Here is a 17270-nt window from a genome sequence, read left to right on the forward strand (position 1 = left end):
GAGGTAATGTAGTCTACGGTGAGATTATGAAAGAGATTAGAGCAGTAATGTTAGCGCTTGTTTATTTTATTTTAGAACTATTGATTTTCCCCATCTCAGTTTTTGAAAATGCACTTCCTTCCTTGCCATTTCAGAGAAAGTGTCCCTAACTAACTAAAAGTAGCAACGAAGCTCTTTTAACTACACTTTTAGTGCCTGACAGCAGTGCGGTTGCTTTCAAAACACTAGCTTTTTTCAGTTATTACCGTTTCTGCAGTGTAGCACAAACAAAACATTACTCTGAGACTGAAGAGTCATTGAAAATCTTCTCCTCAGCTCATGGCTCATAAATGTCATTTTTTCAAGTTCAATTTAAAATAATAATAAATCATAATTCAAAATATATCCTACTAAATATTTGAATGTTTAACCATTAATGTTTTTAGCGGTTCCTCAGGACAAACCTGGTGTTTAATTTAAAAACAGTTCCTGAATATTATAATAAATTAGCAAAATAAATAAATTAATGAATTAAATATTATTTATGGTATTTTAAACTACAGTATTTTCTTGAATACAATTCCCTAATGTGTATTTCAAATACCTTAATTATGAATACATTATTTAATAATTAAAATATGTATGATACATTTGCAAAACATACATACATACATATATACATATATATATATATATATATATATATATATATATATATATATATATATATATATATATATATATACATACATACATACATACATACATATATACATATATATATATATATATATATATATATATATATATACATACATACATACATACATACATACATACATATATACATATACATACACATACATACATACATACATACATACATACATATATATATATATATATATATATATATATATATATATATACACACTGTATATAATACACTTTCTTAAACCAATTTCTATATACATAATATATTTCAATATACACATTTTTAATAAAATATTAACTGAAATAATCCATTTGAATTTCTTGAATATTATTTACATATTCCATATTTAATAACATTCTAAATAATTAAAATAATTACCAATAGCAATTCTTTATAAAGTAGTAATCCTTCAAACAAATAACTTTGCAAAATATATAAATATTACACATTTAAATATTATGCATCTAAAAGGATTTCTTGAATATTACTTATAGTCCAATATATACATTTAATAACATTCTATATGTAAATGGTGAGGTAACAGGAAAGCTGCATGCTAATGTATAAAACGCTGTGAGGAAGTCATTATTCTGACATCCGTGTCAAGTTTTTGGCACAGAACGACTGGAAAGAGTCAGCCGTCCTTAGTTAAGAGTCAACATCCTCCGCTCCAAAAGCTGAGACTTTCCTCACCAATTTATCATCCAAACTCTCACTCAAATGTCTTCCAACTCTACTTCTCACCCTTAGCCCTGTGACAGTACGCACATCTCAGCCTCTTTCAGGGAAACGCTTTCACTGCAGCAGAACAGAGATTTTCGGCTTGTGGGAAGACAGAAAAACTTGGGGACAGTGTGTCCAACATGAACCTGAAAACCTGCAATGAATGCAGCTCAGTTTATTTCCCAAAAAACAGGACGTGATTTAAACATCCACCTTCTGGAGTGCAAAAACAAATGTCTACCCTCATAAAAAAGAAGATTTGTGCTTACTCTATTGAATGCATTTCTGTAGTATACTTCATATCTTAAAAGTTCAGTATATTTTTAATAAACTGTATTTGTTGCTAATTCTTATCACGATTTATCACATTCCAAAATAAATTATGTAAACAAAAACTTTTACTTTGAATGTGATTAATCATTTGACAGCACTACTGATAATATAATACTAATGAATCTAAAGAAATATTTAATCCAAGATTGAAAGTGTGCTGAACATTTACTTATCCTCAGGCCATCCAAAATCTAGATGAGTTTGTTTCTTCATCAGAACCAGAAATGTAGCATTCATCTCTTGTTAACTAGTGGATCTTCTACAGTGAATGGGTGCCGTCAGAATGAATATCTGTCCAAAAGAAGTTAAATAAAAAGCACCCATCCATGTGCCTCACACAGCTCCAGGCAGAGGACATATAAGGTCAGCATTTGTGCGCTCTCTGGAGCTGTGTGTGAGAATGTTTGGACATTCTTCCATGTACAACAGTGAGCGAAAGCTAGATTAAAGTGATTACTATGTTTTAAATATGGTTATTTGCCTTACTAAAACTCATTGATTCGCTACAGGAGGACTTTGTTCGGACTTTTTGGCGCTCCCTCCTGAGGGCTCGTGACGCGCTCTGACGCACCTGTCAGCTGATGGAGCCGGAACTTATAGCAATCGCTTTTTATTTGTTTCTTTTATTTTTTAACAGTTTTTATATATATGAGAGTGTGTTTTATGTGAATGTATCTGCATGATTACAATCTGTTTGAGTGCTAATCATCCCCAATCAGCTCGCTATCAAAGTGAACGTGTCTATATGAATAGAGAGAGTGGATTATTTACTATATGGCACATTTGTGTTATTACTATCTGTATAAGTGGCCATCAGCACTTATTTGCATCGTAATTCATTGTAAATGCTGCATTTCTAGCAATCTCAGGAATTTCTGTAATTGGCAAACAAAGTTAAATCTTTTATATTTTCCTTATTATTCTTACTCAAATTATTCTTTTTGTATGTTTCTAGTGCTCAAATAAATCACTTATATGATGTCTACGTTTCTGTCTATTGTTTTATAATTGAAAAAAAAAGTAAGCAGGGGTATGTTTAATGACTAAATAGTTTGTAGAAACCTTCAATACAGTTTGTAAATACATTTTTTTTTTATATTTTGGGGGGAGATGTACACATAGTCCCATAGGATATTTGCAGGAGTCTAATTTTTAATGATATCTTATTCAGATTTGAAATAGAAACTCATGAGACATGTGACTTCCAACCCATTACTTTTCTAGATTGCTACAGTATTTGCTTCATGTATTTTTATATAAAATAAAAAAGTATTTAAGTGTGGTGAAAGAAAAATTAAAGGCACTTCAGTGTCTATAACTTTTAATATTTTTGAGCATTATCAAATCTGCTTGATAAAAAGCCCATTATGTTTGTAACACACTGAAGTAGAAAACTGTTACAATTTTAAGTTAGGTAGAGCACTTTCAGCTGTGAGTCCCATTGGGGGTCTGGTTGACAGGTTAAACATCTTGAAAGATCAAAGACAATTTTTAAAATAACTCTGACTGTATTCGTTTGAAAGAAGAAAGTCATATACACCTAGGATGACTTGAGGGCAAGCAATTTATGTGCTTATTTTATTTTTGGGTGAGCTAACACTTTAATATCTTTTGAAACCAACAAACTTCATGTTTGTAAGAAACAAACCATCAAATTTGTGTTTGGTGTGTGTGTTAAACTTCAAACTGTTCCTAAAATACTTAGTCCTCTGTCCATAATATTGCTTTCTCCAGTGAAAAAGGGTCTCATCTGAATCAGAAAAGAAACAGGCACAAACCAAGCACCTTTTGCAAGTGAAACAGTTCTAAACAAATACTGTATGCCAGTGGATTTTGATGTGAGATGGCAATGGACTTTTCACTGGAGGAAGAGTTATTGTAGATTATGGACTGATATTTTGGACCGACATAATGATTTAAAATTAAAACGACTTGACGGGTTTATTTCTTAAAAACAGGCAGGTTTTAATTCACAATAGATTAATTGATGGATTGGAGTTGTGAGGATTACTTGTGGATTATTGTGATGTTTTATCAGCTGTCTGGACTCTTGTTCTGATGGCACCCATTCACTCCAGAGGATCTACTGTTGAGCAAGTGATGTAGCTCCAGATTTCTCTATAAAGAAACAATCTCATCTATATCTTGGATGGGTCAAACATGCATAGCTTTTAGCTACTTGCATTTAATAATAATTAAAATTCAAAAAAAAAAAATATTTAATTTGAATTGTCAACAGTTAAACATTATGCTCAGTTGATATACGATACACGGTCACTGAAAAGTTTGTTAGCAGTAAGATTTTTTTTTTCCTTTTTTTTTTTTTTCTTTGTATTTTATCCTCACCAAAAAATCAATATAATAATAATGTATTATTGTTGTTTTTGTTGTTGTTGATGATATTTCTAACTTTAAACCTGGAATATTTAAAACTTACATTTGTTTAAACTTTGATTTAACTGACTAGAAGAGGACAAGTTTTATTTATTAATTGTTGTTTTGTAGTGTTGTTGTTCTTACTACTATTATTATTATCAGTAGTAGTAGTCGTAAAGCCTTATGTTCAGAAATATATGAATGCAGCGAACAATATACTGACTTCTAAAGCTGTTTTCTGTCTGTTCAGTACAGTTACTAGTCTGCCATCATGTAACGGTTTTATTAGCAATTCTCTTCATTTTCCCATAAGATACTGACACGCAATATACATGCAATAAATAAAACATTTAAAATGAGATCATTGTGTTTTTTTGTGGGATTCATTAACAAAACAAATACACAAACAAATGCAGAAATAATGCAGTTAATCCTAATCAATCATTTTTATCTGTCGTCAGCCATACTACATTTTAGTCAAATTCTTATATTGTATGTGTCATACGTTGTTTGTTTGTCCTATTGCGTGGTTCTGTTTGGCCATTATTCTTGTTCTGTAACCTGTAATCGACACAAACACAGTTATACACCAGCCTGCAACAGGTTTGTTTAAAAAGAAGATGTTTTGAAGGTGTCACATCCTGTGATTCAAAGGTTTCCCTAACACACATTTCCCCTCAGAACAAACCCTGAGCGATAAATGAAGAAATGGCTGAAGATGAAAAGCGATGGCTTTCAGTTCTCATTTCAGCAGACTCTTCATTGCAACGCTAGTGATGCTTACAAAACCCCTGCCTTTTATTGTCTATCTATTGATTGTTTGGCTGTGGGCTAATATAAAGGTTTTCCTGCGTGTCAGTCACCTGTCAGGTGCAATCTCTCCCAGCACATGGCTGCCTGTCACTCTCATGGGTTTCCCTTGCTGTCAGTCAGTCTGCGGCACAGGGGGCCTGAGGTGTGTGTGTGTGTGTGTGTGTGTTGTGAAGACACAATGAGAACAGATCGCCATGAGTGATGTGAGAAATACTAAAAAAGTCTTTCCTCACTCCGAGTTTGCCACTGGAATGCTACTGATGTGTAGAACTTGAGATGTTTTTGTCAGTAAAACTACAGACAACAGTGTGTTTTTACTGTAAATGAGTCATCTCTGTCCGGCGCTGCTTTTTAATATAAAAATGTTATTGTTTGGCATTGTTTCTCTTCATTATCGTTCTGCATTTCTGTTTTAAGCTGCTCGTGATGAAGATGACCAGTAGAGTGACGCATTTGATAGCAGGTTTTTATTCAATGGGATTTAACTCATCATTTATCTCATATAGAATATGCGTTGGTATTTATACAACATAACGTTAATATTACGACATATAGACTGTCTGCAAAAAGGTCCCGAATGCGCATGAACATGTCTGTGCGAACTCCTCTTGTTGATGCGTTCTTTACACAACAACGTGCAGAAACACGGCAACTAAACTCTTAAAATTCACACCGTTTCATTATAATAGTGTTCTCATTATAATTTTATGTGTATGACAGTCCAGGTCATTGTTATTAATATTCTGCATTATTGCTGTTTGCCCTGCTCACGCTGCGTGCTGAAGAGTTACCGTAGTTGGTTACTACAATGAAGTGCTTGACTCAAATGCATCTTATACGAGATAAATAATATATACACGGTAAAGGCTATATGAACCGGCTCAAATGTTTTAAAATCACTTGTACCCTACCTGATCGGAAAAAAAAAAATACAATAAATAAATAATAATCCAGTCTTTCACTCTGTGTCAGTTTGAGTCTTGTTAAAACTTTAAATCCCTGCCGACAATTTGCTCCTCTGTCGGTCACGGATTACGGAAAGTGAAACTTCTATAGGGGTGTTTGGATTTATTCACGCACGCTAAAATATTTATTTGAAGCTTCTTTCTTTTCAGCTTTATCATAATAGGTTGTATATTAACGTATTGGGAGAAAAACGATAATTCTATGTGAAATCAGACATTTGAGCATCCCCTTATAGCTAAAATGGCATGATCATAACACCCGGTGAATATTTGACTGTGAGATTGGTATTCGAATCAGGAACCTCCTATCGAAGCATCAACTATTCGGGGTCACCCCTAATAATAATGTAATAATGTAATGTGTAATGTGTGTTGTTATTTTTTTATTTTTTGCTGTTGTTTTATTCACAGAGAATATGATTGAAGTGCACTTCAAACTTGTGAATAAGACTAAAACAAAATTTGTCTGTCTGATCACTTCATTCCCATATATTGGGTCACACATATAAAATGTGAATGTAGGGAGTTTTATTCCTGCAACTACACCCACAACTCCCTTTTACAGAACTATTAAATGTACCAGCGTCAGAAATAAACTCATTTGAATCTTTCAGGATGTGAAATTCCTGTAAAGCTTTTTAATATACAGACTGAAATCTTTGGTCATTTATCACATCCTACATTTTTAGTGCCATGACAGTTGTATTTTAAGACAATCTAACTATTTTTGAGTTAGGAAAATGGTGAGGATCATACACATTTAGGGCTTTACATAACCCCAAATTTGTTTAAAGGCTGATTCTAACACTGTTACATTCTGTCCCTCCAATGGTGAATATGTAATGACAAAATGGCAGTATTTTAAGCTTTAATGTCTCAGATGGAAGTAATAAGCTTTATTATGAATAGTAATAAACCTTATTATGAATTATGATTCAGGGGACATGGTTAATTATGTAAATTTTTGATATTTCAATACTTTGAATGCAATTAATATACAGTCCTAAAAATAGAGTCTTCTTTAGACTCTTAAGTCAATGGAGTACCATTAATCAAATGAGAGAGGGTGAGTCCCAAAATGCAGCATGCTGGGAAATGCAACCCCTAATGACTGTGAGGTGCAGAGGGCCAGATGGGAAGCGCTTCTTCTCTGTTTATCTCCTGGCATTACATACCACACAGCTTCCCCTCAATTATCATCTGACAGTTTAATTTCTGTCTGATTGTAGATTCTATCACTCTCTCCTGAGTGAGAACTCTCTCGTGACCCCATCTTATTGACACAGAATGCCAAAGAAATGATTTGATGTAATGCACAATTGCAGAGCAACATAAAAACCCAGTAACTGGTGTGAACATATGAGTCACGGCATTGTGAGGGATGCAAATCTGGGTTGTGTCTGCATAAAGGCATCGCAATGACTTCTGAGTGGGTTTTCACATCCACAAAGAATGGCATTAAAGGGATAGTTCACCAAAAAATAAAAATGATTACATTATTTATTAACCCTCATGTCATTCCAGACCCGTTTGACTTCATCTTCTGTATAAAAAAAAAAAAAAAAAAAATATATATATATATATATATATATATATATTTATCTATTTATTTATACAAAAGTTCTTACTGGTACTCAAATCTGATTGGCTGAAACCTTTCCAGGAGTATGATATTCTAGTGATAACAGCTCTTTTAATGTTTCACTGGTTCTATGACTGTATTTCTCACAGCGAGTGTCATGGCAGATGCCCAAATTTTATAAATAATACTGTTTTAATGTTTTAATACGAGTTTTTAGACAAGAATGTAGTTGTTTAGACTTCAACATGCAGTTTGCTAATAAAGATAACATCTATTTGAGAAAATATTATACAGTAATTTTCGCATTATGTTTATTAACACAAAAAATTAATTACCACTTCAACAATTTATAATAGTTTTTCTTTAAAGGGGTTACGGTGAAGCGCTTACAGTGAAAAAGTTGCAAAACTTTAAGAATTAATATATTCTGTGTTAATAGTACATCCACATAACCAACTTGTGTTAACATGATTTAGCGTGACATTTACATTCAAACCATTTATGTGCAAAGTTATACACAATTTTGCAACTGTTGCCATGACAACAATGTAAATGTACCCCAAAACTGTATAAATTATGGATTAAACTAATTTACAGCTCAAATAATACAGTGGTGTTAATGCAAGCCTTTTTCTAATTTCCTTCGAAATCCTCCAAGAACAAGCTCCATTCATTTCCAAGTTCCTCACCGTAACCTTGATTTCCTGCTTTTTTGTGTGTGCGTTGACCTGAGGGTTAGTAAATATTGATGAATAATGTCGAATTTGAATTTTTAGGTGTACGCTCTCTTTAATGGACTATCATATCAGAACAAACCGCCTGAAATGGAGAGCTCTGCAGACAGAGGTGACTTCAGACCAGTCGTAAGTTAATTTGTAAGTTTAGTTGGGAAGCAAGAGGTTCGGTATCTCACTGTTCTTGGCAGCATGTGAGGCATTCTTCACTAGCTCTAATTGTTTCCATTACTTTTCAATTTGTTGGACTCGGACAGAAGGGCACTGGCAAAATTAGAGGGCTTTTGTTATGCTATCCATTGGAAGCGAAAGCGTTTTGGAGTGGTAATCAGATAGAATCAGGCAAACTCGTGCTGCAAGCCTTATCTGCTTCTCTTATTAGGACATCTTAATTTCTCAGAGGCTCTCGGATGTGGTCGGGTTGCCAGTGTGGGCTCAGAGGTCAGATTAATCAGACAGGGTGGGTGACGTTAAAAGCAGGGCTGGGATGTGTGTTTCTGCAGGCAGTGCCGCCCCACTGGAATAACAACTATCAGCTTGTCCTCTTTTAAGGTGATCTCACAAAACCTGGGTGGGAGAAGTCCAGATCATATTTCACTCTTAAAGAATATATACTATGCTTAAAAAACAGAAGTGTATCTGTACGACAATTAAGACTTTCACTGTTGCATTATTTATATGACAATTGAAAATTGTGTGTGTGTGTATGTGTTTGTGTGTGAATATTTATAATGTATGAAGAGTTTGGTTCTATAACGTGATAAACGCCATTTAAAAAAAAATAAAAATTGAGAACCTGCCAAAAATCAGTATTGTATTTGGTCGGTAATGACAAGACCATTTTTAATTATACGCAAAATGTGATGTCCGCCATGTTATTCTGTCATTTTTCCCTCCCTATCTTTCAAAAGCTTGACAAACATCACTCTCCCAAACGTCTCTCTGCAGAATGCGATACATCCGCTCAACCAATCACAGCGTACCATTCCATGTATTGTAAACAGTAACTGACAAGCTACGCAGTAATCGCAGATGAATCGCCTTCGATTATGAACGCGATATTGCATAGCTTGTCAGAAAAAAAATAATTTTGATGGCACTGATGAAACTATGGGGGTTTCTGTGGTGGGGAAGATTAATACTGACCAAGATCAGAGGCTGCCATATGTGGATCAACTTGGTTTTCAATATGAAAAATAACTTATGTTAATTCAATGGATTAATTGCATTCTGGAGAGGAAAATCAGTTATCAGAAATCTAAAACTGGATTTGAATCTTTAATGCTATTATAACCTAAAGATGCTATGTTAAAGATTAAAATGGAAAATAGTGTTTCTCATCTTGCCACTGCCACTGTGTGACCTCAATATGCTGATTAGACAGCATGATTATTGCACAGGTGTGCCTTAGGCTGGCCACAATAAAAGGCCACTCTAAAATGTGCAGTTTTACTGTAATGGGGGGTCCGAAAACCAGTTAGTATCTGGTGTTACCACCATTTGCCTCATGCAGTGCAACACATCTCCTTTGCATAGAGTTGATCAAACTGTTGATTGTGCACTGTTGAATGTTTTAAAATATAGGTTACTGTATTCCTGTGATCAAAGCTGAATTTTCAGCATCATTACTCCACTCTTCAGTGTCACATGATGCTTCAGAAATCATTAGAATATGCTGATTTGCTGCTAAGTAACCATTTCTGATTACTATCAACAGTTGTGCTGCTTAATTTATTTTCTTTTCAAAATTCTCTCATGAATATTTAAAACTCTTCTTTGTGCTTGAGTGCTTGAGTTCAGAAATAGAACGGGGCATCAGTTTACCGTCATGGATTTGTCATGTTGCGTCATGCCACATCCACAGCACAGAACATCACTGGGTCAAATTCTGCTCCTCGCGTCTGATGTAGAGCAGAACCATTCATCATTCTCTTATATTTCTACATGGCTCCCTGCAATACAACTCTGATTCTTCAATCACTCCATCTAGTGGTTTGTTATTGATACGATCACAACTGCTACCACAGATAACGGAGCGCTCAAGCGGGTACTGCGAATAATGTTGAGGTCATTAAAATTTCAAATTAATATTTTGCACCCAATTATTTCCTATCAGGCAAGCTGCTGCGTAAAAAAAATCGGGAAAATTATGCAGTGTAGTCTTTATCACCCTGCAGAGATTTATTTAGCAAAATAATCAGTTGACTGTACACTATCACCCTGTCCCAAATGTCACCCTAAACCCTCACAGTCTTCCTCTGTGTCCACACTTTCGTTATGTGATGCCGCTTCGACTTTTGGGTAGAAGCTAGCTGGGGAGCTCACCCCAGTGCGGGCTCGCATGAAGTGCGGATCGAGGGGACATAACGGCTGCAAAGGGGGGCGCTCATGAGCACCCTTTTGAAAGCTCAAATGACTTAACGGACATGTGCATGCGGCGGCCATTGTAAGTCCGCAAGACCAAAAGTGCACATGAAGTGTTCCATTTGGGACAGGGTCTATCCCCTCAGTTTGGGAACCACTGGAGTAGGCCATTTGTGCTTTATTAATTAATGCTCTATGCGCTTGATTCCTAATGAGTGTGTAGTACAAAAGTGTAGGACAAAATGTTCCTTCTTGACTCTTTATCATCACGCAAAACGTTCCAAATTGAACAAAACTAAATAAATGCAAATTTTGAATTCATGAATATATAACGGTATCCACGGTATAGCAAAATCCATATCATGGAACAACATAATACTGGTAGTCACTTTCATACCGGTATGGCGCCCACACCTAGCCTCGGAGCAGGGGACCATCTCAAACTACCCTGTCAAAAATATACTGGCTCATATACATAGATATGAGTCACACACTCTTCTGCGCACATCTCTATGCGCTCCTTTCTTTTCTTCACACAAACTCCAAGTCATCCGAGAGCCCTCAAAGTGCAGTCTCATCGGTACCCCAACGCAAAACGAAATCGATAGCGGTGTCAGATGAAAAGCCCCAAATAAATACTGCATGCTGGGCAACGTTGTATGAAAGAAGCAAATGTTAAAAAAGCAGCAAGCAGCAGACTTTATGCCATTCCAAACACTGATCCAGAGTCAGTGAAGTGGACACCTTTGTGCACGGAGAGTGCAGCCATGAATCAGTTTGCTGGAGCGGAGCCGCAGAGGGTCATCCGGGGCGAAGAGAAGCACGTGGCCGGTGCTGCTGGTCTGGTAAAAAGCCCTGTATTCTGGCTAGCCTTGTTTAGCAATGCAAGGCGATTCTCCATGGAGGCTGTGTGCTCAGCACCAACAGTCACCCCTGCAGTGTACAGGGCACAAACACTTATTTTTTTCCTTTTACTGTATAAGACTGTCAAGGTAGAGAGGAATGCAGACAGGAAAGTTACAAAATACAAGAGAAAAAGAACCTTGCAAGAACTGGATGTTTCAGTGAACAAAAATAAATTTAAACAATAATATAATATAACTTTATGACCTTACATGTAGCAGTGGACAACAATGCGAATAGTGTCATAATGTCATTAAATTAAACTTTTTTTTTTTTTTTGTAATTAATAACTCAATATAATCTTAGATTTGTCTAAAAAAAAAAAACTACTGTCACACTGTTTTGATTTCATATAACTGTGTTACTGTTTTACAAAAACATACAATTGTTCAAAATGTTGCTGTCAGAAAGATTTATAAAAAAAAAAGAAATTAACACTTATTCAGCAAGGCCAAATTAAATTAATCAAGTGACCATTATAAAAAAAATAAAATAAAAAAATCGGATAAGCAAGAAAAGAAAAAATATTTCAATGCAAATTTGCTTTCCATTTATTACTTAAAGCTAAGTACTTATTTGATACCACGGCAAAAAAAAAAAAAAAAAAAAAAAAACCTACTAGCCTTACTACACTTTGTGTGTGTGTAGCCATGTGCATAGCATACAATGCACAAGTAACGAATTGAGTTCCCTTTCGCGTTTCCTTTCACTGGAATGGTTTAAAATAGTTTGTGAGTGTTGTTAACACTTACAAATGATAAACTTTCACAGATTCTGCAATTAGTTTGCGGATCACATGCATGCCGGACAGTGGGGCCTGATCCGTATGGATCACAGATCAACTTCGATCTGTTCAACCACTATTAAGCAGCAAAACAGCATTTTTGAGTAATTTCGGAAGGATCACGTGGCACTGAAGACTGGAGTACTGATGCTGAAAATTCAGCTTTAAAATCACAATTATAAATTCAAAAATGTATTAAAAAAGAAAACAGTTATTTTGGAATTGTAATAATATTTCACAACATTATTATAATTTTTTACTGTATTTTAATCAAATAAATGCAGCTTTGTAAACACATGAGAGATCTTATGGACTTTTGAACGAATGTTTAATAATCTAATTGACACTATTATTTAAAGTAAAACTATTTAAAACAAGCTTTAAGTCATAAGTCCTTGTGGAAATTGAACTTATAAATTGTAAATTTCTACTGATATACAAGTCTAAGATATTAAAATAAATAAATAAGAAATGGTTTCAAAATGATTTAAAAAAAGTAAAACACCAAAAATATGACACTGCATTAAACATAATATATGTGTCCTTAAAAAAAAAAAAAATCACTGTGACAACTAGAGGTTTCAAAACCAAAAAATATTGAATGTACCAAATTAGTTTATAATTACTTCAGATGATACAGAATTTTCAAATATTCTCAAAAACTCAAAAACTCCAATTATTACACATGACTAAACCCATAGAGGGGTCATAGTGGTTAACTGACAGAAGAAAGTACTAAAATAAAGATATTAAACTGATAGTTTGCAATCATCTCCATGATTAGAAGAGCTTCATTAATATGCATACCCACAGAAAAAGCACAGAACAAAGGAATGCTTTAGATCAGCTCACAGAAGAAACCCTAATTAAGAAAAAAATATTGAAGAATTGCCCATGATTATACTTTTAATTATGCACACACACACACACACACACACACAGACACACACACACACAGACACATACAAAGAAAAACATTACCGAGAGTATTGAACGCATCCTAGTTTCCAAGAGCATGACACTATTAATATACATTTGGCCGGAAAAATTTAAATACGCCCTATTTATCTGATCCGCCAGTTGTCAGTCTAGATTTGGAGCAGGTTCTAGTTACTGTATCTTCAAATCTACTTCCCCTGAGAAAGATAGAAACATGTTTCACTTTGGAATTACAAGGAGGACAAGTGCATGATGAATGAGATACTTAGCATGATATGGCTCAAACAAACTGGCACCATCCAGAGGGAATATATAGGAATGTAAGTAAAGCACAGTTACACGTACTGTAGGTTTGTACAGTAATTTAATGTATGTTGAATATAATTGAGCTATTCTCCTTGATTCTGCTCTCTCCTCACAGGCACCTTCCCCACTGCATTCAAGCAAGCTCGGGTAACCCCACTGCTAAAAAACCCTACATTAACCACTTCTCTTATAGACAGCTACAGACTTGTCTCTCTCCATCCATTCATAGCGAAAACCACCAATTTTTTTTTTTTTCAGGTATCGTTTCTTTCACAGAACAACAAACTGTATGCTAACCAGTCAGGCTTCAGGAGTGGCCAGTCAACTGAGACTGCGCTACGGTCAGTCACAGAAGATGCGTATTGCAAAAGCTGATTCCAAATCATCGGTTCTTATTCTGCTGGATCTATCTGCTGCTTTTGACACTGTCAATCACCAGATCCTCCTGTCTGTGCTCTCATCACTGGGCATCACAGGGATTCCACTTGGTTTGAATACTCTCTCACTGGTAGGTCTTTCAGGGTGGCCTGGGGTATCCAAAGCACATCGACTGGTCACTGGGGTTCCTCAGGGATCAGTTGTTGGACCCCTCCTCCTCCATATACACTACACCACTGGGTCTCATCATACAGGAACATGGCTTCTCCTACCATTGCAATCCTGATAACACACAGCTCTATCTCTCATTTCAAACAGATGATCCAACGGTAGCTGCACGGATCTCCGGCTGCCTGGCGAAAATCTTGGCATGGATGAAAGAACATCACCTACAGCTCAACCTGGCAAAGACTGAGCTTCTCTTCTTCCCTGCCAATCCAACTCTACAGCATGATTTCACCATCCAGCTAGTTTCTTCTAAAATTACCCTATCAACTTCGGTCAGAAATCTTGGTGTAATCTTTGATCTTTGAAGACCACATTGGAAAGACTGCTCGATCTTGCAAGTATGCATTGCACAACATCAGAAAGATCAGGCCCTTTTTAACGGACCATGCTGTACACCTTCTTGTCCAGGCCCTTGTAATTTCAAGGTTGGACTACTGCAATGCTCTTCTGGAGGCATGTAGAGGCATGACTGGTCCTCAACGAGCCCAAAAAAGCCTATGTCACATCTCTCTTTATCTCCTGCACTGGCTACCAGTTGCGGCTCGCTTCAAGTTCAAGACATTGATGCTTGCATAAAGACCAGCCACAGGCTCAGCACCCACCTACTTCCAAGCACTCTTACAAATCTACATCCCCTTCAGAAGTCTGAGATCTTCTAGTTAGCGACGTCTCGTGGTACCATCACAGAGAGGCTCAAAATCATTTACCAGAACATTTTTGTTCACCATTCCTGTCTAGTGAAATGATCTTCCCACCTCTATTCAGAATGCTGAATCCCTGATAATTTTCAAGCGACAGAAGAAACCTCATCTCTTTCGACGCTACTTGACTTTGTCAAAACTTTTTCAAAAACTTTGTCTTTCTCTTTATTTATTCCCTCCCTTTCTAGCTTGTACTTATTTGAACAATGTCTGAAACTTGGTATTATGAGCACTTCCTATGTCTGTTTGCCTCTTTAAGAAGAATTGCTTTAAGTATTCCCCAAGTGTAAGTCACTTTGGATAAAAGCATCTGCAAAATGACAATGTAAATGTATTCTCTTTCATGTTGTTCATCACTTCATATTAGAAAAACTCTCACTTGGATCCATTTGTCGGGAATAGCCATGGCCAGGCGATAGTCGAAACCCAGACCTCCTTCTTGGACTGGACGGCAAAGGGTGGGCATACCGGACACATCCTTAAAAAAAAGAAAGAATTTCTTTAAAAACACAACATGCTTAGGTTAGATTTACAGTACTGTTAACATAATAGTTCACCCTAAAATGAAAATTTGCTCTTTCAGGTTATTAAAGATGATGAGTTTGTGGACTCTCATTTTTACATTAAATTTGTTTGGGTGAACTACTACTTTAAAGCAGGGGTCCTCAAAAAACAGACAGCGATCAGGTTCGGGACCATGAATCATTATTTCCAACAGGAGAACCATTTTACCATTTCTACATTTAGGTTTTATATATATATATATATATATATATATATATATATATATATATATATATATATATATATATATATATATATATATATATATATATATATATATATATATATATCAGTAACAAAAACATGGTGAACAAGAAAATAGATATATATTTTTCACTTATACGATGGCAAAAGGTATAATTACGAATTTTACATCTGATATTTCAAACATTGAAAAATAAATACGACCTCGTATTGTGTCAACCAGGTTTTTTTCTGCATTTTCGCATCTGTAGCAAGTATTGATAGGGATTTGATAGGTAAGGATGACGAATACGAAAAAACGCATATGAAAATTTCGGACTCAGGGTGCAAGTAGCTTTATTCAGAATGTGGGCGGCACATTAATGTTGATTGACTTAGGGACATATTTGCCTAATAGAAATGGAACAGTTGCAAAAAAAAAAAAAAAAAAAACCGTACAGTAGTACCACGGTTCAACTTAAATCTTACAACGCATCTGTAAAATGGTTTGCTACACGTAAAAAAAAACAAAAAAAAACAGGGTTCGGCTAATATACGTTCTGGCTTTTCACAGAGATAAAAAAAAAAAAAAAAAAAAAAAACATGGACAAACCATTCACACTTGTTCAATATGAATTCTGTATGCTGAAATCTGAGCAGTCATTTATGCCATTAGACATTCCACCTCTCCTGGAAGCTCCGGGAGTCTCCTGCATATTAATAGTGGCTCCCTGATGCCTGCAAATTAGATACAATATCCCAGAAATTGTGGAGGCAAGGGAGAAAACGAGCAAGAGGAAAGAGTGCCACTTAAGCAAAAGAGAGACACATGTAGTGATATATAATCATAACTGTAGCCAGCTGAGTGTCTGCATGTGTAATTCAGTTTAACAATGTTGACTCATTTCTCGTTCACTGAAATTCCTTCCTCCAGAGCAGCGCGGCACTTTAGCAGAGCATGCGCAGATCAGTGAACTGGGTAGCTCTGTGGACTGTTTCATCCTGTCAAAGAATGACTAAACCTTGAGCCAATAGGCCTAGAGTTTGAGATGTGACAGAGCATGTGATTTGTTGAATGTAGTGAACGAATACGCCCTTCACTGAACAAGAGTCTGAACGAGATCGAGAGATCTTCTCGTTCGGAGTAGTATGAAGCTGCAGACTCAGAGCCTGCTGCATTCTCAGACGCCTTGCAACCCGATCTCATGGAAATTCATATATATTTTAGAAGGTGGCTAATTCGTACCAATTCTTACCACTACTTACTCGATAACATTCATATTCCACTCGAATCCTAGATTCAACTAAGGCCTTGAACAAACTGACCATATTAACTTCCTGACTTTCCATTTCAACTCTATAAGCTTTCCAAATGTCTAACTTTGACTGTCCAAGCACAAAGTTGGAAAACGTACAAATCTCCTTCTTATTGCGAGAGTCTTCATACCCATAAATAAACATTGTTTTTGAGAAATGTAAACCATAGACTGCTGAAAATTCCATTTAAAAGGTTGAAGAGGAAATAATTTGCAACATTCAAAAAAAAAAATAAAAAAATAAAATAAAATAAAAAAAACAAACATGAAAAACAGTGTCAGGTTCTTTACACAGTACAAGGCAAAGAAACTCAACTTTTGTTTTACTTTTAAACAAAAACACTTCTGTTGCCAATGAGCAATGCAAAATTCACTTCTGTAAGT

At 35.5% G+C, this 17270-nt stretch overlaps 1 protein-coding gene across 1 annotated transcript in view; it reads right to left on the minus strand.

Moving 5' to 3' along the window:
- Positions 1-17270, minus strand: part of LOC127972800 (1,4-alpha-glucan-branching enzyme) — a 163257-nt gene that overhangs the window by 58967 nt on the left and 87020 nt on the right. The window contains exon 10 of the mRNA XM_052576588.1: positions 15203-15301. Within this exon, the coding sequence (XP_052432548.1) occupies positions 15203-15301 (99 nt within the window). The remainder of the gene's footprint in view (positions 1-15202; positions 15302-17270) is intronic.

Source organism: Carassius gibelio, chromosome B15 (assembly GCF_023724105.1).
Source record: "Carassius gibelio isolate Cgi1373 ecotype wild population from Czech Republic chromosome B15, carGib1.2-hapl.c, whole genome shotgun sequence".
NCBI classification, from domain to species: Eukaryota; Metazoa; Chordata; class Actinopteri; order Cypriniformes; family Cyprinidae; genus Carassius; species Carassius gibelio.